Consider the following 26,170-nt stretch of genomic DNA (forward strand, 5'->3'; position numbering starts at 1 on the left):
AGTTAAGGCAGAGGTTTCATTCTATGGCTTATGTAGTCATCGCTTTTTTTGGGGGGTGGGGGTGGGGTGGGGAGGATCAGTCTTGGGTCCTAAACTCTGGGCCTGGGTGCTGTCCCTAAGCTCAAGGTTAGCACTTTACCACTTGAGCCACAGCACCACTTCACCTTTTTCTGCTTATGTGGTGCTGAGGAATCAAACCCAGGGGCTCATGAACACAAGCAAGCACTCTACTACCGAGCCACCTTCCCAGCCCATCACATTTTTGTAAAGAGAAATTACTTAGAAAATGCTGAGAATACTCTGGAACAAAAATATGTAGAAAAGACCATTTTAGCAATTTTAGCTGTCACTGAAGGTGGAGGATTAGTGTGTCCAAATTATGCTAGAATAGAATTTACAAAGCAATCTTTACACCATTTAGTGAGTGACTAAATATGGTAGGAGATAGCACTGAACAAGAGTGTCATCATATTTGCAAACTAGGAGCATGAGGGATAAGCCAGATGTTTTATGCAACAGCTGTTAATTCAATGTGGTCTTCCTTTTAGTCTGACCATGTTAGTGACAATGACTTAGGACAGGCATCTAGGTGTTATGGAACTTGTACAGATAACACCTACCTGATCCCGCTCTGCTCTCTAGCTCTCTTCAGGTCCTAATAACTCTAGACAACCTGGCCTATGTCTTTTACATTAATACTGAAGTGCATGTGTTCTTATGTATCACTTTATTACATATTAGGCCCACAATTTTTCTAAAAGGGGGAATTGTTTTTTTGGGGTTTTTTTTTTGCCAGTCCTTGGGTTTGAACTCAAGGCCTTAGCACTGTCTTTGAGCTTTTTGCTCAATGCTGATCCTCTACCATTTAAGCCACAGTGCCACTTCTGGCTTTTTCTGTGTATGTGGTAATGAGGAATAAAACCTAGGGCTTCGCCGGGCGCCGGTGGGTGGCTCACGTCTATAATCCTAGCTACTCAGGAGGCTGAGATCTGAGGATTGCCGTTCAAAGCCAGCCAGGGCAGCAAAGTCCGTGAGACTCATCTCCAATAAACCAATAGAAAACCGGAAGTGGTGTTGTGGCTCTAGCGATAGAGCTCTCGCCTTGAGCTGAAGAGCGCAGGGACAGCGCCCAAGCCCAGAGTTCAAGCCCCGCAACCGACAAAAAAAAAGCAACAAAAAACCCTAGGGCTTCATGCATGCTAGACAAGCACTCTTCCACTAAGTCACATTCCCAGCCCAAAATGGGCATTTTTATTTTCATAGTTCCATTGAGCTCTTTTGGCTTACACTTAAAATCTTAAATATTCAGGAGACAGATCTGAAGGATCTGGCTTCAAAACCAGCCAGGACAGAAAAGTCTGTAGCTCTCATTCCCAATTAACTGGCAAAGTGCCAGACTGGAAGAGTAACTCAAGTAGTTAATCATCAGGAATGGGCAAAAAAGCTGAGTGAGAAGCCTAAGTATATGCTCTGATACTAGCACCAAAAACAAAAAATTATCTAGAAAAGTCAGGTTCACTCATTTATTCAAATAGTTTGTGATGAATACAATATAGCAAAACACTGTGAATCCCCCAAAGACTTAAAAGTGGGAGTTTATTAAGTGCAGTCAGTATAGCTCCAAAGGTATGCACAGCATGTCTTAGAAATACAAGGAGACAATTCTGTGACTTAGGAATGAAGACAGTATCATGCAAAATTTGTGAGGGTAGTCTTAGAAGTTTTTCTTCCCCACCTCTACTAGAAGAAAGAACTCTCCATTTATGGGGGAAATAACAATTTAAATAACTTATATCCATGTTTTTCAACTCCAGTTTTTTAAAATTTTTTCTGCCGGTCCTGGGGTTGAACTCTGGGCCTGGGCACTGTCCCTGAGCTTCTAACACTCAGGCTAGTGCTCTACAATGTGAGCCACCATGCAATTTCCAGCTTTTTCGGAGGTTTTTTTCTTTTTTTTTTTATATCAGTTGTAGGGCTTGAACTCTGTTCCTGGGTATTGACCCTCAGCTTAAGGCAAGCACTCTACCAACTGGAGCCACAGCGCCACTTCCAGTTTTCTGGTGGTTAATTGGAGATGAGTCTTATGGACTTTCCTGCCCAGGCTGGCTTTGAACTGTGATCCTCAGATCTCAGCCTCCTGAGTAGCTAGGATTAAAGGTGTGAGCCACCAGCACCAGGCTTTCTGAGTAGTTTTTATTGGAGATTAGAGTCTCACAGACTTTCCTGTTCAGGCTGGCTTCAAACCACAATCCTTATATCTCATCATCCTGAGTAGCTAGGATTACAGGCGCGAGCCACTGGTGTGTCTTTTTCTTTTTTTTTTTTTTTTTGTCGGCCGTGGGGCTTGAACTCTGGGCCTGGGCGCTGTCCCTCAGCTCTTCAGCTCAAGGCAAGTGCTCTACCACTTGAGCTACAGCGCCACTTCCGGTTTTCTGGTGGTTTATTGGAGATAGGAGTCTCATGGGTCTCTCCTGCCCGGGCTGGCTTTGAACCGCGATCCTCAGATCTCAGCCTCCTGAGTAGCTAGGATTACAGGCGTGAGCCACCAGCGCCCTGCTGTCTTTTTCTTTTTTATGTCAATCCTGGGGCTTGAACTTGGGGCCTGGGCATTGTCCCCAACCTCTCTGTGTTCAAGGTTAAATCGAAACCAGGGCTTCATGCATGATAGCTAGGCAAGCACTCTGCCACTAAGCCACATTCCCAGCCCTCTTTTCTTTTTTTTTTTTGGTAGTTGTATCTTAATGCTGATGTCTGAGCCCCTGAGACTTTAATTTTATTGGTCTGGGTGGGTCCAATATGTGATAAAGATATACATTATTAAATATTGAATTCAGATTTTTTTCAAATCGGTTATGCAAAAGCCTACGTGAAAAAGCATCATCTATATGACTTTTTTTATTTTTATTTTTTAATTTAAAAAAAATTTTTTTTTTTTGGGGGGGGGTCCGGTCATGGGGCCTGAACTCTGGGCCTGGGCGCTGTCCCTCAGCTCTTCAGCTCAAGGCTAGCGCTCTACCACTTGAGCCACAGCGCCACTTCCAGCTTTTTTCTTTTTGCTTATGTGGTGCTGAGGAATGGAACCCAGGGCCTCGTGCATGCAAGGCAAGTGCTCTACCACTGAGCCACCTTCCCAGCCCCTGTATATGTCTGTTTTAAGCCAACTAATTAGAAGTACTATGTAACTTTAATATTGAAACTAGTACTATTTATAAATACTCATTATTAAAATTATTGATACCTGGGCTGGGAAAGTGGCTCAGTGGCACAGTGCTTGCCTTGCATGCATAAGGCCCTGGGTTGAATTCCTTAGCACCACATAAGCAGAAAAACCAGAAGTGGCACTGTGGCTCAAGTGGTAGAGAGCCTAGCCTTGACCTGAAGAGCTAAGGGACAGTGCTCCAGCGTTCAGGCCCCATGACTGACAAAAAAAAAAAAAGAAAAAATAATAATATATAGATACCTAAACTATTGTAAAATCCTATCTTTTCACAATAAAACTTAATGATATGTGAGAATAAGGCTATTTTATCAGGCAATAGCAAGCTCAATTTCTGTTTCAAATTCTTTATTATACATCATGGTTGCACAATTTGAGGTTGGTTAAGGACAAATGGTTTTCAGAATCTTGACTATTTTCTAGATTACTGCATGCAAGTGACCATGAAAATATTTGGCATTTTAAAATTTTGAAACTCTGAACAGGCACTTACATGAAAGATAACATTACCATTTATAGATGCTCCAGCACATGGTACATGGAACCTTGGGCCAGTAAAGAAGTTGGTTACTGACTTATCAAAGTGCCATAGTAGTAAAATAGGCTTAAAGAAATGTAATTTGCGTTATTTAGCTTACTCATAAGGTAAGGTTAACCAACTTGCACTGAAGTATATTAAAAAATATTGGTACAAAAACCAATGAACTTTATTAAGTGAAAGTAGTTTTCACATAGCAGGCCTCGTTTTGGTTCCCACAGTCCACATTTAGTGTATTTGCCACCAGACTCCATGCATTTTGAACAGATGATTGCAATCTTTGCTATAGACACTGAATTTAGTGTTAAAGAAAAATAAGAATAGGGTGAAGTTTAAATGTGACTTTGAACTAGCTAAAGATGCACATAACACACACAAAATTCTCCAGGTCTAGATAACTATAGATGTGTCATCGGACCTGCTGAGTCCACCAACCCCGATTTTCTACTGAAAAGTAAATAAGTCTGTAAAATCAAGAAAATGGTATTTGCATACACATGGCAAAAATATTCCTTAAATTAAAAAATATACATGTTTCAAAGAATTTATGGAAAAATTACAGTTTTAATAAGTTCTAATATGCCAACATATGTCACCTCTACATTGCAACAAATGTCCTGCTGGAGAGTAGCAGAATGGCTACTTAATATGGAGGGAAAGAGTGACACAATGACATGCCACATAATCCCTTGGCAAAAAAAATTTTAATAGTCATGTTGCAGAAGACTCCAAAAAGAGATAAAATGCAAGAAGCCATGAAATGGTAGGCCCAAAAACATCTACAGTGAAACATTCCACATACATTTCTGAAATGCATATGTAAAAATACAATTTTCAAGAAGTATTGTGAAGGTATGTTTTAAAACTATAGAATGTAAGGGCCACTCAGATTTTATAATTGTATTTGAACACAAAAAATTAATTTTTTTGCATGAAGAGAAGAGGTAATCTTAGCATGAAAAAGGAGGCCTTAAAATCAACATTATTCAGAAAGAAAGCAAAATTTACAAATACCAGCCAACTCATATGGAAATCCTTAAATGGCTATGCTAACACATATCTGAGTGCTTATCAGTGTGCAGTAAAAAAAAAGGCAGCTTAAGAAATCTCCAGTGTTTCAAAGCACTTTTTAAAATGTACAATACATGAAAAACATTTAGTTACACTATAAAATAAATGCAGCACTGTAAGATAAAAGGAAGACTATTATATGTGGAATTTTGGCCTTTTTCCTGCTACAAAGCTGCAACCATCTTGAACCTGCTCAACTTAAAGGTTACAGTTTTTTGTTGTTCTTGCTTCCTCCTATTCAGTTCACATTTCAGGCTGTTCAGCAGATGCTTGTGATTCTGGAGATTCAAATCGCTGGTGAAAGTTTGTTCTCTGTTTCCTCAGTTTTTCAGGAGCTTTTCTCCACAAAATAATCTCCTAGAAAACCAAATTAATATTTTCAAGAAATTAATGTTCTCCATCATGTCTCAAATTTTCACCACAGAAATATGAACTGCAACTTATCCTCCCCAATTTCAATTCAATATTTAATATTTAAATATTTAATAACTGGATTCATTCAGAAGATAAAGGACTGTTATACATTCACCAAGAGCTTAAATTTCCCATGAAGAACAAGTTCTAAAACACTTTAGTATTAAAAAAAGCATATTAGAATTGGATCATCTCATGGACATTTATAACAAAAACCCCCCAAATCTATTAAATAAATACAGCCATTAAAAGTAGTAACTGGAGCAGGGCACTAGTGGCTCACTCCTATAATCCTGGCTACTCAGGAGGCTGAGATCTAAGGACCGCAGTTCAAAGCCAGCCAGAAAAAGTCCATGAGACTTATCTCCAATTAATTGTCAGAAAACCCAGAAATGGACCTGTGGCTTAAATGGTACAGTGCTTGCTTTGGGCAAAGCAAGCTCAGGAAAGTGTCTACAGCCCTGAGTTCAAACTCCAGGACCAACACACATGCACACGCACACACACATAGTAGTAACTGGGCTAGGCATGGTGGTTCGTGCCTGATGTCTTAACTATTTGGAAGACAAACCAAATTTCAGTACCAAGTTGGGTGGGAACTTAGCTAGCCCCTACCTCAACAAACCATGATGACATGTGCCTATCATCCCAGCTACACTGAAAGTATGAGTAGGAAGAATGTGGTCTGAGACCAGCCCTAGGCAAAAACACAAGTCATTGTCTAACAACTGAAGCCAGGCACTGGTGGCTCACAACTATAATCCTAACTACTCAGGAAGCTGAGCTGAGGATCACAGTTTGAAGCCAGCCCAAGCAAGAAAGTCCATGAGACTTCCTCCCCCCCCCACCGCCCCGCCCCCAACCCGTTCCTGGAGCTTGAACTTGGCTTGGGTACTGTCCCTACCTAACCTTTTTTGTGCTCAAGGCTGGTGCTCTACCACAGTGTCACTTCCAGCTTTTTCTGAGTTATTTTATTGGAGGTAAGAGTCTCACAGACTTTCCTGTCTGAGCTGGCTTCAAACTGATCCTCAGATGTCAGCCTCCTAAGTTGCTAGAATTACAAGTGTGGGCCACCAGTACCTAGCTTCCACGAGACTCTTATCTCCAATTAACTATCAAAAGAAAAAACAAAGCTGGAAGTGGAGCTGTAGCTCAAGTGGTAGAATGCTAGTCTTGAGCAAAAGAAGCTCAGGGACAGTGCCCAGGCCCTGTTAAAAAAACAAAAAACAAAAAAAAACTTTTACAAATTAGCTAACTTTATAGTCTTGCAGAATGATCATGGTGGAATCTATCATAATAGCTATATTTTTAATATACCTTCAGTGTTTTAGAAATGCTAATTTAATACAATAAAACTTAAAAAAAAAAAAAGCCAGGAGCTAGTGGCTCACGCCTGTAATCCTACTCAGGAGGCTGAGATCTAAGGATTGCGGTTCAAAGCCAGCCCGGGCAGGAAAGTCTGTGAAACTCCAATGAACCAACAGAAAACTGGAAGTGGTGCTGTCGTTCAAGTGCACTAGCCTTGAGCTGAAGAGTGGAGGGACAGCGCCCAGGCCCAGAGTTCAAGCCCCACAACAGACCAAAAAAAAAAAAAAAACAACTTTAAAAAGTGTACTGTCAGGGCTGGGAAGGTGGCTCAGTGGTAGAGCGCTTGCCTTGCATGCTCAAGGCCCTGGGTTCGATTCCTTAGCACCACATAAGCAAAAGGAAAAAAGCCAGAAGTGGCGCTGTGGCTCAAGTGGTAGAGCGCTAGCCTTGAGCTGAAGAGCTGAGGGACAGCGCCCAGGCCCAGAGTTCAGGCCCCACAACCGGACCCAAAAAAAAAAAAAAAAAAAAAAGTGTACTGTCTAGGTGTTTTTAGATCTGCTGCAGAATCAAAGATCAGCATGGGTAGCACCATACCTGCTGCTTGAAGTACCTTCTGTCTTCCTCATCAACAAGTACTAGGTTCAAAAAATACCTTACTGAAAATTTTTTATTCACATCTCTCATTGTTGGAGTTGGGTCATATCCTGCTAAAAACAATCTTATTGGAATTGATTCACCTGAAAGAAAAGAAATTTCTATTTAATGTAAATGATGATTTACAGTCACCCAAAACCTAGTATTAATTAAGCATTACAGTAAATATCAGTGTTTTGGTTCCTTATGATACAGAACAACAGCATTTCTCTGACACTATATAATTTTGGGCCAGAAATTCTTTCTGTGGAGAGGTCTTATCCATATTTATTAGCAGCCTGGCTTCTACCTTACAGATACAAGAAACACTTATCAACATGACATTCCAAAATCTCCACAATGTTAAATATCCCTTGGAATGAGAACCAGTGCTCTAAGAAAGCCTGCCTGGCAAGCTCAAGACCCTGAGTTCAAACCCAATAAACAACAACAAAAATGTCATGTAAGCATTGCTTTAAGAATTAAAAAAAAAAAAGAAAATATTTCTTCTGAGACTTAAATACGTAGGGACACACAAAACTGTTAGCAATTACTCATTTATAAAGTTTAGAGATTGTAACAACAACAAAAAAAAAAAGAATTAAAAAAAATAAGCTGGGAGTCAATGGCTCACCCCTGTCATCTAGTTACTCAGGAAGCTGAGATCTGAGGATCAGGGTCCAAAGCCAGCCTGGAGAGGAAAATCCATGAGACTCTTATATCCAATAAACTACCCACAAAGCCAGTCGTAGAGCCCATGGAAGAGTACTAGCTTTGAGCAGAAGCAGCTCAGGGACAGCACTCAGGCCCTGAGTTCAGCCCCATGGCTGGCAGGAAAAAAAAATCAAAACTAGTTTCACATTGAATGCTCACTTACTTTTTTTTTTTTTTGGTCAGTGTGGGGCTTGACCTATGGGCCTGAGTGCTGGTCCTTCAGTTCTTCAGCTCAAGGCTAGTACTCTACCACTTGAGCCACAATGCCACTTCTGGCTTTTTCTGTTTATATGGTGCTGAGGAATCGAACCGAGAGTCTCATGCATGCGAGGCAAGTACTTTACCACTGAGCCACCTTCCCAGCTCCTCACTTATTCTTAAACTGTCATAAACACTGCCATTGGCACTATAGAAAGTAATAAATGCAAGTGGGTACCTTTAACTGGTGCACCATCCATTATTTCATATTTGGCAATTGTTTCCGTTTCTGTAGTGGTACTGGGTCCTAATGCAGTAAGGTAAATAATGTTAATTAATTTCCAAAATATTATACCCAGCCCTGTTTCTTCATCCTATTTTCTAATACATTAATACATTTTTCTGCCTATTTTGTGAAAGTATTCATTCTTTTCTAATTTTTAATCTCTACATAACATCCTCATCACTACCAAATGCTTTACACTCTTTCCAAAAGTAATATGCAATTCAGAAAGTATCATCTTCATGTAGTTCACTTAAAATATCTGGTAAACAGAACTAGAAATGCCTATCAGAATTAACAATTATATTCAGGTTTTCTCTACAACTCCAAACTGTCTTCTTGGGAAATTAATTTGAACACACCAAACTGTGTAGCTAACTAGTGTATATGCATAAATGTTAAGATCTACCTCCTAAGAAATTATTTGAACTCAAAACATTTAGGTGCTGGTGGCTCATGCCCATAATCTGAGCTACTTAAGAGACTGAGTTCTGAGAGGATCCCACTTCAAGGCCAGCCCAGGCAGGAAAATTCATGAAGATGCTTATTTACAATTAACCACCAAAGGCTAGAAGTAGAACTATGGCTCAAGTGGTATGTGTCAGATTTGAGCAAAAAGAGCCAAGGGACAGCCCCAGGCCCTGAGTTCAAGCCCCATTACTGGCACAAAATAAAAAAATTTAAAGTCAATGTTAATTTATACCAAGGGCTGGGAAGTGGGGATAGCTCAGTGGTAGAACACTTGCCTACTGTACAAGAGAAGGCCCTAAATTCAATCTCTAATACCAGAAAAAACAATTACATATTTGTGTGTACACACACACATTCATATATACATGACCACGCACACATTTGTTTCAGGCATGTGCTACCATACCTACTTTGTGATTTCTTAATCTCCACTATTCTACCTGCTAGTAAAAATTTAAGTGGTTTTAGCCAGGTGCCAGTGGCTCTTGCCTGTAATCCTAGCTACTCAGGAGGCTGAGATCTGAGGATCTCAGTTAAAAGCCAGCCCAGGCACAAAAGTCTGTCAGACTCTTATCTCCAATAAACCATTAGAAAACCAGAAGTGGAGCTGTGGCTCAAGTGGTAGAGTGCTCGTCTTGAGCTGAAGAGTGCAGGGACAGCACCCAAGCCCAGAGTTCAAGCCCCATGACCAACCCCCAAAAAAAAAAAACCACATTAAATTGTTTTAAGGTACTAAAACTTTAGCCAAGAGTATTTGGGAGGCTGAAACAGGAGGATCATGAGCATATGGCCAGCTAAGAGGTACATAGTGAGACCTTGACTCGAGGGAAAAAAAGAGACAAAAGTCTCACCATGCTACTCAGGCTGATCTTGAACTCAACTCAAGTGATTCTCCTGCCCAAACCTCTTAAATAGCTAAGTCTAAAGGTGCACCCCCCTGCATCTCATACGTTTATTGTCAAAAAAAGCATTATTTAGCCATTTATTAATTAACAAAGTTAGTAGGTGGGTATCAATTTTTTTTTTTTTTTTTTGGTTGGTCGTGGGGCTTGAACTCTGGGCCTGAGTGCTGTCCCTTAGCTCTTCAGCTCAAGGCGGGCGCTCTACCATTTGAGCTACAGCGCCACTTCCGGTTTTCTGGTGGTTTATTGGAGATGAGTCTCACGGTCTCTCCTGCCCGGGCTGGCTTTGAACCGCGATCCTCAGATCTCAGCCTCCTGAGTAGCTAGGATTACAGGCGTGAGCCACCAGCGCCTGGCTATCAATTTTATGTTTAAAGAATTTAAGTTCCAAAGTTTTAGCCAGGCACTGCAGTGGCTTATACCTGTAATGTCAGTTACTCAGGAGGCTAAGATCTGAGACCATAGTTTGGAGCCAGCCCAAGCAGACAAACCTGATAAGACTCTTATCCCCAATTAACCACCCCAAAAAAATGGAAGTGGAGCTCTTGCTCAAGTGGTAGAATGCTAAGCCTTGTGTACAATAGCTCAAGAACACTGTCCATGGGTTAGGATGGTGGCTCAGTGGTAGAGTGCTTGCCTTGCATGTATAAGGCCCTGGGTTCCATTCCTCAGTACCACATAAGCAGAAAAAGCCGGAAGTGGAGCTGAAGCTCAAGTGGTAGAGTGCTAGCCTTGAGCTGAAGGACAGCATCCAGGCCCAGAGTTCAGGCCCCAGGACAGGGAAAAAAAAAAAAAAAAGATTTCCAAAGTTTCAACTAACATTTTATTATAAATATTTCTCAACTTACCTATTCCTGTGATCTCTTTTTTTATTAGTTGTAATTCCATGTGCTGTATTTTTATTCTTACTAATAGGAAGTAAATTTTTCCAACAATCACATCCTTTAAATGATACCTATGAGAAAAAATATATATCATTAATTATCAGTTTCAAAACAAAAATAGTGAAATAGGTTGTGAAAGGTTTTAATAGGTACCTTTAAGATATTTACGAATATCACTTGACAATTCACATTGTTTAATTTCCCTCTTTTTAAAAAAAGTAACTGGCCAGGTGGCTCACACCTGTAATCCTAGCTACTAGGGAGGCTGAGATCTGAGAATCGAGGTTCAAAGCCAGCCTGGGCAGGAAAGTCCATGAGACTCTTATCTCCAATAAACCAGAAAACCGGAAGTGGTGTTGTGACTCAAGTGGTAAAGCACTCACGTTGCGCTGAGGGAGAGCACCCAGGCCCAGAGTTCAAGCCCTACTACCAAAAAAAAAAAAAAAGTAACTGCTTCATTATGCAAATAAGCTTTTATTTGACCATCAAAATATCTCAGCAGGAATAACTAGCTTTATTAATCATTGTCCTACTTACAACTCAGTTTTCAGAAAAGCTAAGTACTTAATGGAATTTTTCCCCTCTGGTCCTGAAGCTTGAACTCTAGGTCTAGGTACTGTAGTATGCTACCATTTGAGCCACCATGACGCTTCCAACTTTTTCTTTCTTTCTTTCTTTCTCTCTTTCTTTCTTTCTCTCTCTTTTTTTTTTTTTTTGTCGGTCATGGGGCCTGAACTCTGGGGCCTGGGCGCTGTCATTCAGCTCTTCAGCTCAGGCTAGCACTCTACCACTTGAGCCACAGTGCCACTTCCAGCTTTTTCTGCTTATGTGGTACTGAGGAATAGAACCCAAGGCCTTATGCATGCAAGGCAAGCACCCTACCACTGAGCCACCTTCCCAGCCCCTCTTGTAGGTTTTTCTGTAACTAACTGGAGATAAGAATCTCACCAACTGGGTCTGGGAAGATGGCTCAGTGGTAGAGCACTTGTCTTGCATGCATGAGGCCCTGGGTTCGATTCCTCAGCACCACATAAGAAAAAAGCCAGAAGTGGCGCTATAGCTCAAGTGGTAGAGCGCTAGCCTTGAGCTGAAGAGCTGAGGGACAGCGCCCAGACCCAGAGTTCAGGCCCCATGACCGGAACCAAAAAAAAAAAAAAGAATCTCACCAACTTTCCTGCCCAGGCTGGCTTTGAACTACAATCCTCAGATATCAGCCTCCTGAGTTGCTGGGATTCCAGGCATGACCCAGTTGGCACCCAGCTTAATGGAAAAATGTTATGCTTGAATTTTTTTTTTTTTTTCTGGTTAGTCATGGGGCCTAAACTCGGTCTGGTCACTATCCCTCAGCTCTTCAGCTCAAAGCTTGTGCTCTACCACTTAAGCCACAGTGCCACTTCTGGCTTTTTCTGCTTATGTGGTGCTGAGGAATTGAACCCAGGGCCTCATGCATGCAAGGCAAGCACTCTACCACTGAACCACCTTCCCAGCCTCCTTTAAAAAAAAAGTTTATATTTATTTATTTATATTTTTATGTGGTATTGAGGAATCAAATCCAGGTCTCATGCATGCTAGGCAAGCACTCTACCACTATTCCCAGGCCCCCACCCTTTCTTTTTTCTGCCAGTCCTGGGGCTTGACCTCAGGGCCTGGGAGCTGTCCCTAAACTTCTTTGCACAGGCTAGTGCTCTACCACTTGAGCCACAACCCGCCACCCGCGGTTTTTTCTGAGTAGTTTATTAGAGATAAGTCTCACAACTTTTCTGCCTGGGCTGGCTTTGAACTGTGATCCTCATATCTTAGCTTCCTGAGTAGCTAAGATAACATGCATGAACCACCAACTCCTGGCTTGAAATTTTTGTTTCAAGCAAAAAGTATGATGATAGTTTTCAATATTGAAAGAGATTAGTATGGTTAGTACTGAAAGTGCCAAACAGAGCAACTAACGTAAGTTATCTGGGCACAAAAAGATTAACAGGGGCAATACATCCCCACTGGATTTGCTGCTATAATATCTGATAAGCACAAGCCATTTATAGGATCTTTAAAAGCATCTGGTAGCAAACTTGAGGATCCTACAATAACCAGAAAAAAGCTTCTTCCCAAAGCTGAATCCCAAAGTAACATTCTAAGAATTGATTAATATAATTATGTAAGTCTGACGGGAGGTTTCAATGACAAGTTTTGAGGCAAGTGACAAATAATAAATCACATCACAGAGTAATATGGAGGATAAAAGAAGGTACACTGTTTCTTTTTTTTTTTTTTTTTTTTTTTTTTTTTGTCGGTCATGGGGCTTGAACTCTGGGCCTGGGCGCTGTCCTTCAGCTCTTCAGCTCAAGGCGAGTGCTCTACCACTTGAGCTACAGCGCCACTTCCGGTTTTCTGGTGGTTTATTTGAGATAGGAGTCTCACGGTCTCTCCTGCCCGGGCTGGCTTTGAACCGCGATCCTCAGATCTCAGCCTCCTGAGTAGCTAGGATTACAGGCGTGAGCCACCAGCGCCCGGCTTGGTACACTGTTTCTTAAAAAAAAAAAAAAAAAACCAGAAATCTTTATCAGGGGCTAGTGGCTCACATTTATAACCTAGCTACTCGGGAGGCTGAGATACGAGGAACATGGTTCAGAGCCAGCCCAGTCAGCAAAGTCGGTGAGACTCTTATCTCCAATTAACTACCAGAAAACCAGAAATAGAACTGTTGCTCAAAGAGATAGAGCAATAGCCTTGAGCAAAAAAACAGCTCAGGTACAGTGCTCAGGCCCTGAGTTCAAGCCCCACAACAAAACCAAAACAACAACAATAAAACAAAACACCACATTTCTAATAAATACATACTTCCCCTTCCTTCTTTCTGAAGAGGATTATTAATAGTGGCTAAATGGTAAAAATTTTAACATCCTTCAAATTGCCAATAAATAAAATGTATTGCTTAGGTAACGTCAAAAAAAAAAAAAAGACTATTAGTTTTAAAGAAATGCCCAGGACAAAGTGATATCAAGCTATAATAAATGATTACAGATATAATGGTACTGGTTGCCTTCTGAGACAGTGAGATCCTCTACATGAAGTAGTCAAGCAGAGTCTCATCAAGAATAGAATATAAAACACACCTGCACTGGAAGCCAAATTTTGTTAGCCTGTTAGCATCAGTTAATGCCAATTCTATCCTTAAATTGGTCAATTTACAAAGTTCTTTAAAAGTCTCCTACATTAATCTGTGAAAGGTACTTACTTTGATTTATTATATTCAAACTCTATATGTAGACAATCTTCAATACCCACTTCCATCTTAATGGAGTTGTTAACATCAGGATAAGTGGCAAGCTGGTGAACAATAAGATCATACTCTTTCACCATATCTGTCAGTCTCCTCACTATTGTCACCTTAAGAAAATACCTACAAAGTTCAATGAAAAGAGTGATCAAAAAACATGTAATAAATTTAAGTGTTTTAAATAAGGAAGCATAAACTACTCGCTGGAACTCCTTTGGGATCAACTTACTTCATTTAAAGCATTCATTTAAAGAAGTTCCTTTCTGAGGGGATGGAGGGATATCCTAGAGTTTGAACCCAGGGTCTCATGCAAGGTAATCACATGCTCTATCACTAAGTTATACCCTGAGTTCTCAGTTTTGTGTGTTTATGTGGTATGTGTAGGTATGTTTAATATTCTCAACACAGAAAAAAAACAAAATTCAATTCTAAGAAAACATTTCAGATGTATTTGAAGGGCTATCATCAAGCCTACTGGTAGAAAACTCTTCATATGACTGTTCTTTTTTTGTTGTTTAATCCCTTATTAAGGCACTACTGTTTGACATTCGAGCTGTCAAACCCAGTACCCAAATGGATACAGAAAAAGCAGGCTGTTGGACTTGATGCCCTTATCTCTTAGGTATTTCTGGCTTTTTGCATGAAGACTTGGTGAAGAGAAAGGCCACTGGACTGGAAAATTAGAACTGGTTCCTCCTTCAGTTTGTTACTCATTCCTTTTGCACAAGTTAGTCTCTGGGTTAAGACCTTATACTGAATGAGATTTGTAAGGTAACCACTGGATCTGGAGAGTAAATAAGTTTATATAGCAAATGAAGTACCTAAAGGACAAATAATTTACATAAAACTTCTTATGATGGGTTGATCTGAATGTATGTTAGAAAGTCCTTACTGAGTTCATCATTAGCCAGATAAAACAAAATGTGACAGAATGTTTTAAATTTTAAGTCTTTCATTCCAGAATTGTAACTGAAAGTTCAAATAAGACATCAATAGTAGCCACTACTTTCTGACTGACTCTGCTTAGAGTTTATAATATGCACTCGTACCTCAAGCGGACATTGGCACCAATGTAAGACTCATATGGCTTTTCAACTTGCATAAATTCAAAATCATAACTTCTGCTCTGAGTCAGTTCTCCAGGTAGGGCTAGTTCTTTCACTAGATTTACAAATTCGTGAGTATTACTCTTGTCATTGAAAAGTTCTAAGATTTAAAAAAGCAAAAAGAACAGTTATATTTAGTATCTATTTCAATAAACCCAAACTTCTATCTCAAAGCAAGTAATTTTACCAAAAGAATGAAGCTGATTTGTCTCTAATAAACTAGAGCTATAATTTGAATTTAATTACCCTCATTATTATGCTCCATTTTGGCATAAATTCAAAGAAACGTAACACAATGATGTTTCTACTAGAAATGAATTTCATTCCTTCAATGTAATTATAATTAGGCCTCTCCCAATGTGAAGCTGTTTGACACATTACCAGGAATAATTTGAATATTTCTCTTTAAGACAATAATTCTGTTGTCATTTTATTGATCAAACTATAACATATACAAGAATAAAACTAACCATCAGTTAATTACTGTAACTTTCCCCTTAAGCAGGATCTCATACAAAATCGATATGTCAACTCATTAGTGTACAGTAAAACTTAGCTAGATTTTAAACCTACATTATAAAGATATGCTTTCTTTTCTCTTTTCTCCATCTGTGAGACTAAAATATTTTTATATAGATATGTATAATTTAACCTGCTACTAAATCAAGAATGTCTCTGAAATCATGTATGAAAATGTATACAATCTGACCTAAGTCAAGGATAAATTACTCCTTTCCTTTTCATATGAAATTTTCTGTTGACAGGTGAGTCTGACTGCAGGTACACGCTAGGTCAGAAAGACAAATGGCATGGGTAATTAGCAAATGAAAGATGAAGGTGATGTTGGTAATTGTAAGGCTGATGAAAAATAATGGAAGTTTCATCAAGTCAGCTGATTTATGCAACACCTTTCATTTTCAGTAATGAACCCAATAGCAAAGGCAGAATGATTCAAATATTATTCCATACAATTGAGAGACACATGATTAAATACACTGTCTCCTCTTATGCAAAATCAACTCCTTCCTTCCATAAAGTTAAGCTCTAATGAAATTATTTAACCACCACATCCAACCCTTTTGAAACTCAGTTATCAAAGAAAAAAATATGCTATTTTAAAACTCACCAATTTGACCTACAAATTCAATTCTAATTCCTTGGTGTTCTAGCCTCTTTCCAGGTTGCTTAAAGGCTAGGTTTACCTGCCAAAACATGAAATTATAAGAGATGTTAACAGTTCTTTAAGTGGGCCTACTAGATTCCTTCCAGATGAAGGCAATACAAAAGTATTTCAGATATTAGTTTATGAAGTATAAGATGCCACCACATACTTAGAGTAGGATGACCTAGTAACACCAAAAGAGGTGTAATTTATTCATACAAAATCACTAATGAACCTATTACTTATACACTTACTTAAACACCAACTTTATTAGGAAGGAATCCCTCATCATAGCTGCAAAAAGTACAAAAAGAGGGGAAACAAAGGAGGAGGCTACAATGCTTGATAAGAAATGTACTCATTATCTTGCCCATGTAATTGTAACCCCTCTGTACAGTATTTTCACAATAAAAAAAATTTTTTTAAAGTACAAAAAGATTCAGAGAGCTGAGGTCATGGCTCAAGTGGTAGAGGGCCTGCATAGTAAACCTAAGGCCCCAAGTTCAAGGCCCTAGTGCCACCAAAAAAAAAAAAAGACTCAAAGGAAAATCCTTCAACTATTTCTGTGTTTTCTGGTCATATAATAAAGCAGTTCTAGGACTAATAGCATTTTAATGTAAAGTAATCACTAATTCCAAGAACAGACCTAAAAGATCATTTTCAGTTTTCTGTAGGCAAAAATATATTGCATAATATTTACATAATAATTGCTGTAATTCCTAACCTTAAAAGTAATGCTTACACTGTTCAAAAAGAAATGTACTCATTACCAGACTTATTTAACTGTAACCCCTCTGTATATCACCCTTATAATAACAATTAAAAATAAAGGAAAAGCAATGCTTATTGCTCTGAGTCTGAAACTCATCCTAAAAACATAATGTCTTCAGGTTTAAATTTTAGATATTCTTTGTCTTACATGTTTGGAATTAATATATAATGTCAGAATCCTTTAGTCATATACCTGTCGAGCAGAAACCTTAAACTTATAAATTTTGATTTAAAAAGTATCTTGTAGCTGGGTATAGGGAATCATGCCTATAAATCCTAGCTGCTCTGGAGGCTGAGATCTGAGGATTTGCTGCTCAGATTTGTCTGTCTAGGCTGGCTTTATACCATGATCCTCAGATCTCCTGAGTAATAGCTAAGATTACAGGTGTAAGCCACCAGCACCTGGTCCTGAGAATCTTATCTACAATTAACTAGCAAAAAGCTGGAAATAAAGTATGTCTTCAGTGTCAGAGCACCAGATGTGAAAAGAAAAAGTGCAAGAGTCCTGGAGTTCAAGCTCAGTGCCAACACACACACACACACACACACACACACACACACACACACACACACACACACACACACACACACACACACACACACACACACACACACACACACACACACACACACACACACACACACACACACACACACACACACATTGGGTTATTAGTGCTGAAGCTCAGTGCCAACACATACACAAACACACACACACACCTTGGTTTATTAGTGCTGAGAATTAAATCCAGGGCATTGCACATGTAATACACATGCTATACCATACCACACTACATTTCTGGGCCCCCGGTTTCTTTACTGTAACAAATATTGGTAATGTGATCCTGAAAAGCTTTTCTTCAATCAATCTTCTCAAAAGATTGTTTGAGGACCAATAACAAACTACTTTTGCAGAATAGATTATCATATGTCCCCTTCTATACTTATTATCTTATAGTCAATGTGAAGTTACTTGCCTTAAAAATTAACATCTCAGAAGTAAATACATGTAGTGTATCATATGATAGAATATTAAAAGTTTAATAGAATGGAAGTTTTTTAATGATGTGGGAAGATGTACATGGTATGTTACATGAAAAAAGCACAGTGAATTGTAAACAAGTATAATGCCAATTAAACACTTTGAAACTACACAAGGAAAAAAAATTTTTTTTGATTCAGATCCTGGGGCTTGAACTCAGGGTCTAGATGCTATCCCTGAGCTTTGGTGTTCAAGGCTACTACCACTTCAGCCACAGCTCTACTTTAATCTTCTTATATCTTTTTTGGTAGCTAAGTGAAGAGTCTCACAGACTTACCTGCCTAGGCTGGCTTTGAACTGATATCCTTAGATCTCAGCCTCCTGAGTAGCTAGGATTGTTAAGTGTGAACTACTAACACCTGGTTACAAAGAAGGTTACAAAGAAAATATTCTTAAAATCAGTTGCTTCTGGAATGATTATGAGTAATTTTTTCTCTTCTTTGTAGCTGGGTTTGTGTGTGTGTATGCATGTGTGTGTGTACATGCACACACTCTGTTAGACATCCCTTCTATTTATAGTCTGTACTTAATGCAAATCAATGCTGTAACATAAGAAGCTAGTATGAATCAAACAATACACAAATAACAATCCAAATAGATGCACAACATTCAGGTATGAAGCAAAAGCAGATGTTCATTCATACATATTGAAACCAGATCTATATGATCTGGTTGCCTCTGTATAGGTTTCTACAGATATAAAAAAAATATTTGCCAGGTGCCAGTGGCTCACACCTGTAATTCTAGCTACTCAGGAGGCTGAGATCTGAGAATCACGGTTCAAAGCCAGCCCGGGCAGAAAGTCCATAGACTCCTACGTCCAACAAACCAACAAAGTGGCCCTGTGGCTCCAGTAGTAGAGCACTAGCCTTGAGCTGAAGAGCTGAAGGACAGCACCCAGGCCCAGAGTTCAAGCCCCATGACCCACGGGGAGGGGAGAGGAGAGAGTTTATTAAGACAGCTATAGCCACATTCGATTTTTTTTTAATGGTATGTGTATCAAGACAGTTATAAAAGATTTACTACAGAATCAAAAACCCATTTTTAGGCCTGATAGCAGACAGTTTCCAACTGTTGCTATTCTGATGCATAACTACAGCTTAACTATTTACAGCAAAGTATAAATAGTCTTAAATTTAAGGATTTTAAAGAAAGCATCAGGTCTTACTTCCCAAATGTATACTTCACAGTTTTGGCTCCTTTACATATTTTCCTTTCTAATTTCAAGATCTGTAATTGTATCTTCAAAATAGATTATTTTTAATTGTGAAACTTATCCAACACATACAGAAATCAAAAGCAGCATTTTGAAATTAGTTGAGGCCAATGCAATTCTACTCTTCGGAATCAGTTTGGCTAAATGAATCTGGTACTCTTATAATGAAACAGGGAAAATACCCTATCATTACCTTGGCACATCAATTACTACATAAAAGTCAAATATACTTCAAGCTCCAAGACCACACACACCAAATCCAAAGCCCTACAGGAAAGGAAAAAAATTATTATCTTTTTGCTAGTCCTTGGACTTAAACTCAGGGCCTGGGCACTGTCCTTGTACCTCTTTGTGCTTAAGGTTAACACTCTACCACTTGAGCCGTAGCGCCACTTCTGGCTTTTTTTTCTTTTTTGTCGGTCATGGGGCTTGAACTCTGGGCTTGGGTGTTGTCCCTCAGTTCTTCAGCTCAAGGCGAGCACTCTCCCACTTGAGCCACAGCGCTTTCTACTGGCTTTCTACTGGTTTACTGGAGATACAAGTCTCATGGGCTTTCCTGCCCAGGCTGGCTTTGAACCACAATCCTCAGACCTCAGCCTCCTGAGTAGCTAGGATTACAGGTGTGAGCCACTGGCACCTGATTCTGGCTTTTTTTTTTTTTTAGTAGTTTACTGGAGATAAGAGTCTCACAGGGACTTTTCTGCTTGGGCTGGCTTGGAACAGTAATCCTCAGATCTCAGCCTCCTCAGTAGGTAGGATTAAGGATTAAGGAGTAAGCACTGGCACCCAGTTTAGGAAGGAAAAGAGAGTTCCATTTCCTTGAGAGCTATGATGGCTTAACAATGTGAAACTTTCTAAAATGAATTAAGTAGAGCACCAGTGGCTTGTGCCTCTAATCCTACTATCCATGAAGCTGAGATCTGAGAATCAAGGTTCAAAGCCAGCCTGGGCAGACTAATCTGAGCAGACAAATCTGAGAGACTCTTATGGCCAATTAACAACCAAAAAGTATTAGTGGAGCTGTGGCTCAAACAATACAACACTAGCCTTGAGCAAAAAAGATCAGGGACCATACCCAGGTCCAGAGCTCAAGCCTCAGGACAGAGAGACAAACAGACACACACACATTTTTTTTTTTTTTGTCGGTCGTGGGGCTTGAACTCTAGGCCTGGGCACTGTCCCTCAGCTCTTCAGCTCAAGGCGAGTGCTCTACCACTTGAGCTACAGCGCCACTTCCGGTTTTCTGGTGGTTTACTGGAGATAGGAGTCTCATGGGTCTCTCCTGCCCGGGCTGGCTTTGAACTGCGATCCTCAGATCTCAGCCTCCTGAGTAGCTAGGATTACAGGCGTGAGCCACCAGCGCCCGGCCACACACATATTTTTTAAAAGTACAGATCAATTACTTTGTGGAGTGTCCCTTTGTTTTTGATATTTGACCATAATTAGAGCATTTTAGCAAGACTGTTACAGAAGAAAAGCTGTGTTCTTCTCAGAGCCTTATGTTAGGAAGCATCCAGTACTAGTTCATACCTGCACTCGTTTAAATGAAGGGTATCTACCTCATTTCTCCAATTTAAAGTTACAATTTTCCCTTTGTTATTATTAATAAGCAATTTATGTGGAGAAATATGAGACTACATATGTTTAAAAACCCATGAAAACTAAAAGCAAGGAAAACAAATCTGTATATAAAACAGCTATCCTACAATAAACCAGTCTCAAAGCTCACGCTAATTAAATATATGTCAATGTACTATGAACCATTTATAGTGTTTAGAGACACCAAAATATCTGTATACTATTGTTATGCAATAATGTGATTATCTAAAATTATGTTACCAAGTGCTACCAACACATCCATATCAATGAGAGAGAGTACAAAAATATTCCCTACTTAAACAATGAACCAAACAGATGCCTTTGCTCACTTTTGCAACAGAGTACAGACACGCAGTTTAGTGTGGGTGTCTTGGCATTCACACTATTACTTCACCATATTCCATAGAGCAATCTAGCCACTTTATGAAGAAAAATAAAATAGTAAAAATGTCTATAAATGGAAGAAACAGTAAAATTTGATCTCCACAATAATTTATCACTTTGAAACAAATACCAACTATCAGTAATTGCTACCTCTTCACCTTAATGTGATCCAGTAAGCAAAATATGCTTCAGGAAGGCTATGATCAAATGGTAGTGCTTGGCTAAGCACAAGGCCCTATGTCCAACTCTTAGAACCACAAAAAAAACAAAACACAAGCCAGGCACCAGTGGCTCACGCCTATAATCCTAGCTACTCGGGAGGCTGAGGATTACGGTTCAAAGCCAGCCCAAGCAGGAAAAGTCCATGAAACTCTTATATCCAATAAACCACCAGAAAACTGGAAGTGGTGCTGTGGCTCAAGTGGTAGAGTGCTCGCCTTGAGCTGAAGAGCTAAGGGACAGCACGTAGGCCCAGAGTTCAAACCCCATGACCGACAAAAAACAAAAAACAAAACAAACCAAACACTCACAATGGATAAGGGAAAAACAATTCCTTCTGAAAACTGAGTAAAGGAGGTAAGTTCTCTTGGTTAAAAAAGTTTTTATTTCCTGCATTTCATTAGAAATTTGAAACAAAAGCAAAGGTAAGATATCAATTAATCTTTACACAAACAATTTTTTTGGGGGGGGTCCGGTCGTGGGGCCTGAACTCTGGGCATGGGCGCTGTCCCTCAGCTCTTCAGCTCAAGGCTAGTGCTCTACCACTTGAGCCACAGCGCCACTTCGGGCTTTTTTCTTTTTGCTTATGTGGTGCTGGGGAATCAAACCCAGGGCCTCAGGCATGCAAGGCAAGCGCTCTACCACTAGGCCACCTTCCCAGCCCCACACAAACAATAATTTTAATGATATTTGAGGGAACTATCTTTTTTTTTTTTTTTTTTTTTTTTTGTCGGTCATGGGGCTTGAACTCTGGGCCTGGGCGCTGTCCCTCAGCTCTTCAGCTCAAGGCGAGCGCTCTACCACTTGAGCTACAGCGCCACTTCCGGTTTTCTGGTGGTTTATTGGAGATAGGAGTCTCACGGTCTTTCCTGCCCGGGCTGGCTTTGAACCGGGATCCTCAGATCTCAGCCTCCTGAGTAGCTAGGATTACAGGCGTGAGCCACCAGCGCCCGGCTTCTTAAGGGAACTATCTTTTTAAAGAATGTCCTGGGAAAGAATTTATGAACCATTGCCCCTCCAAAAAAAAACAAAAAACAAAAAACAAAAAAAAAAACTCCCAAATAAATTACTAGCTAAAAATTCACAATTTCAAAAACTTTACCTGAATTAATTAAACAGAGTAAGATTCTGTATTTTTTTTAAACAAGAAAAAAACTAGGCTTGATTGATTTATGGCAATACTGAGGTTTTGAACTCGGGCATTTTGTTAGGCAGGTATCCTATCACTATACAAATGTGTTACTGTATTGTACATTTTAATAAGGATGGAATACCAAGATATATTTTCCTACAGTTAAAATTTAATAATGGGGAGGTAGGGACTGGGGTGTAGCTAAGTGGCAGAGAAATTGCCTAGTATGCATTAGACCCTGTGTGTGCACACACATGCGTACACACACAGCACATATGGGGAGGGGCGGGGGAAAGTAGCTCATCTGCAATTCTAGCTATATCAGAAGGTAGGTGGGAAGATGGTGGTTCAACATTAGCCTAGGCAAAAAACTTCACAAAACTTCATCTTAACCAATAAAAATCTGGGCATGCTGGTATCCATCTTTACAGCTACATGGAAACCATATATAGAAGGATCAAAGTCCAGGTCAGCTAGGGCATAAATGCAAGACCCTATCCCAAAAATAACTGAAGGAAAACAGCACAAGCATGGCTGAAATGGTAGACTGTATGAATGCTTGCCTAGTAATCACAAAGCCCTAAGTTCAAACTTAAAAATTTTTGTGGTCCTTTATATATAAATTTTAAGGGGTCATGACATAAAGAAGCTTGAAAACCTCTATAGTAATATACTTATTTCTATATGTCACATGAAAGAAACAAAGAGACCATGTGAAGGATGTTTTCACATTTCTTTTTTTTTTTTTGGGGTCCGGTCGTGGGGCCTGCACTCTGGGCCTGGGCGCTGTCCCTCAGCTCTTCAGCTCAAGGCTAGCGCTCTACCACTTGAGCCACAGCGCCACTTCCGGCTTTTTTTCTTTTTGCTTATGTGGTGCTGGAGAATCGAACCCAGGGCCTCATGCATGCAAGGCAAGCACTCTACCACTGAGCCACCTTCCCAGCCCCATGTTTTCACATTTCTACATAGAATTGTACATCCTATTTATTCCAAATTATTTCCACCAATGACTATTACATTAATCCAAAGTACTTATTTTAGAATATGTAAAACAAAATCACAGCTACTTGGTAATCCTAGCTACTTGGAAAACTGAGAATGGGAATAACAAGGTTGGCCCAGGGAGAAAAATTCACAAGAGTGCCTCTCTCAATACATAGCTGAATGCAGTGGAATACATCTGTCATCTTAAATTACATGGGTGGTTGAGATTGGGTGAATTACTGTTCCAGGCTACTCAGAGCAGAAAAGTCCAGGATTCTCCATAACAACAAAGAGAAGCCAGATATAGTGGCACATGCCTGTCATCCCAGCAATAAGAAGCCTAAAATAAGCAGATCAGGGTTCAGGAATAAACCATGGCAGGAAATAAGACTGTATCTCAAAGATAACTAGCAAGGGTGAAGTTATGGCTATGCAATAGAGTGCCAGCCTATTAAGCAAGAGGCCCTGAGTTAAAACCTTAGTTCTCTGGGTATATGGCTTAGTGGTAGAGTGCTTGCCTAGCATGCATGAAGCCCTGGGTTCCATTCCTCAGTACCACATAAACAGAAAAAGCTGGAAGTGGTGCTGTGGCTCAAGTGGTAGAGTGCACAGAGGCTCAAGAATAGAGCCCAGGCCCTGAGTTCAAGCCCCAGGACTGGCAAAAAAAAAAAAAAAAGATCTCACTACTGTCAAAAAAAGAACACAATGAAACTTTTTGAAGTATTTTTCACACAGAAATGAAGATACTGTCTTATAACCTGTTTTATTCACATCAATAACTGTATAATCACAAACAAGCTACTCAACAATGAGCTACTATTCCCTCATCTATAAAACAAAACATTAACTGTGGGTAGAAGCTACGCTGGAAGTTCCAGCTACTTGGGAGACTAGACAGAATCCTGCCTAAGCCTAGGAATTCAAGGTCAGCCTGGCAAACAGCTAAACTCTGGAGAGAGGGAGGGGGGAGGGAGGAAAGGAGAGAGAGAAACAGACACATACACATATACATCACAATACCTATATCTCATTAAGTTCTTGAGATGTCAAGAACTTAGATGGAGCCCAATGGTGGCTCGTGTTGTAATCCTAGCTACTCCTACTCAGGAAGCTGAGATCTGAGGATCATGGTTTGAATCCAGCTGGGGCAGTAAAGTCCATGAGACTCTTATCTCCAATCAGCTACTCAGAAAAACCTGAAAGTGGCACTGTGGCTCAAGTTGTAAAGCACTAGCCTTGAACACAAAGAGGCTCAGGGACAGTGTCCAGGCCCTGAGTTATGACCAAGACCGGAAAAAAAAAACTTATATGAGTCGCACTAATTCCAGATCCTCAGGAAGCTGAGGTCTGAGGTCTGGGGACTGAGATTGGAAGCCAGCCTGGCAAATAAATTCAAGAGACTCTTAACTCTAATAAATCAGCAAAAAGCCAGAACTGAAGGAAAGGTTCAAGTAGGAGAGCACCAGCATTAAGCTACACAGCTAAACAAGACCTTAAGACCCTGAGTTCAAGCCCTAGTACAGGCACACGCTGTAAAAGGGCCTTATAGCCCAACTTAGTCCTTCAGTAGATGCTTTAGAAGGCATTGTATAAAATGGCAGCTACAGGGGCTGGGAAGGTGGCTCAGTGGTAGAGCGCTTGCCTTGCATGCCTGAGGCCCTGGGTTTGATTCCTCAGCACCACATAAGCAAAAAGAAAAAAGTTGGAAGTGGTGCTATGGCTTAAGTGGTAGAGCGCTAGCCTTGAGCTGAAGAGCTGAGGGACAGCGCCCAGGCCAGGAGTTCAGGCCTCACGACCGGACCCCCCTCCCAAAAAAAAAAAAAATGACAGCTACAGCTGGGCGCCAGTGGCTCACACCTATAATCCTAGCTACTCAGGAGGCTGAGATCTAAGGATCACAGTTCAAAGCCAGCCTAGGCAGGAATGTCCAGGAAACTCTCTTATCTCCAATTAACCACCAAAAACCGGAAGTGGTATTGTGGCTCAAAGTGGCAAGGTGCTGGACTTGAGCTGTAAGAGCTCAGGGAAAGCGCCCAAGTCCAGAGTTCAAGTCCCATGACCAACAAAAACAAAACTGACAGCTCCAAGCAAGTTGCTGCTCCTTGAAGATCTTCCAATAAATAACACACAAGATGAGGAGGTGAAAGACACTGATACTGATGATGCTAATTGTGCAGGCCTCTGCTAATGTGCATTTGTGTCCTAGTTTTTAACATAAAATTTTATAGCCAGATGCTGATGGCTCACACCGGTAATCCTCACAACTCATGAGGCTGAGATTTGAGAATCCAGTTGGAAGCCGACATGGGAAGGTAAGTCTGTAAGGCTCTTATCTTCAATTCACTAAGCCAGAAGTAAAGCTATGGGCTTAAGTGGCAGTGTAGCATTGAGCAAAAACGCTCAACAAGGGGAGTGAGGAGTGAGGGGTGGGGGAAATGTAGTTGTGGAGATGGGAAGGGATGGTAGGGGAAAAACAAAGGAGGAGACAACAATGCTTGATAAGAAATGTACTCATTACCTTGCTCAAGTGATTGTAACTCCTCTGTACAGTCTTTTCCCCAAAAAAGACTTATTAAAAAAAAAGCTCAACAACAGCATCCAAGTCCTAAGTTCAAGCACCAGGACCAGCAGACACACACAAAAAAATTTTT

At 40.2% G+C, this 26,170-nt stretch overlaps 1 protein-coding gene across 3 annotated transcripts in view; it reads right to left on the reverse strand.

Moving 5' to 3' along the window:
• Nucleotides 1-3,535: 3,535 nt before the first annotated feature.
• The window catches only part of Vps26a (VPS26 retromer complex component A), a 33,721-nt gene continuing 11,086 nt past the window's right edge, over nt 3,536-26,170 (reverse strand). The window contains exons 3-10 of one of the 3 annotated variants that reach the window (XM_070020954.1): nt 16,137-16,212; nt 14,954-15,110; nt 13,863-14,027; nt 10,598-10,704; nt 8,332-8,400; nt 7,143-7,285; nt 5,036-5,183; nt 3,537-4,047 (exon numbers count right to left, since the gene is read on the reverse strand). In XM_070020954.1, the coding sequence (XP_069877055.1) occupies nt 5,070-5,183; nt 7,143-7,285; nt 8,332-8,400; nt 10,598-10,704; nt 13,863-14,027; nt 14,954-15,110; nt 16,137-16,212 (831 nt within the window). In that variant the 3' untranslated portion in view covers nt 3,537-4,047; nt 5,036-5,069. Of the gene's footprint in view, nt 5,184-7,142; nt 7,286-8,331; nt 8,401-10,597; nt 10,705-13,862; nt 14,028-14,953; nt 15,111-16,136; nt 16,213-26,170 lie in introns of all 3 variants that reach the window. The other 2 variants (XM_070020956.1, XM_070020953.1) reach the window with 2 other exon arrangements.

This window comes from Dipodomys merriami, unplaced genomic scaffold (genome assembly GCF_024711535.1).
Source record: "Dipodomys merriami isolate MVZ:Mamm:240054 unplaced genomic scaffold, mDipMer1.0.p SCAF_14, whole genome shotgun sequence".
Classification (NCBI taxonomy): Eukaryota; Metazoa; Chordata; class Mammalia; order Rodentia; family Heteromyidae; genus Dipodomys; species Dipodomys merriami.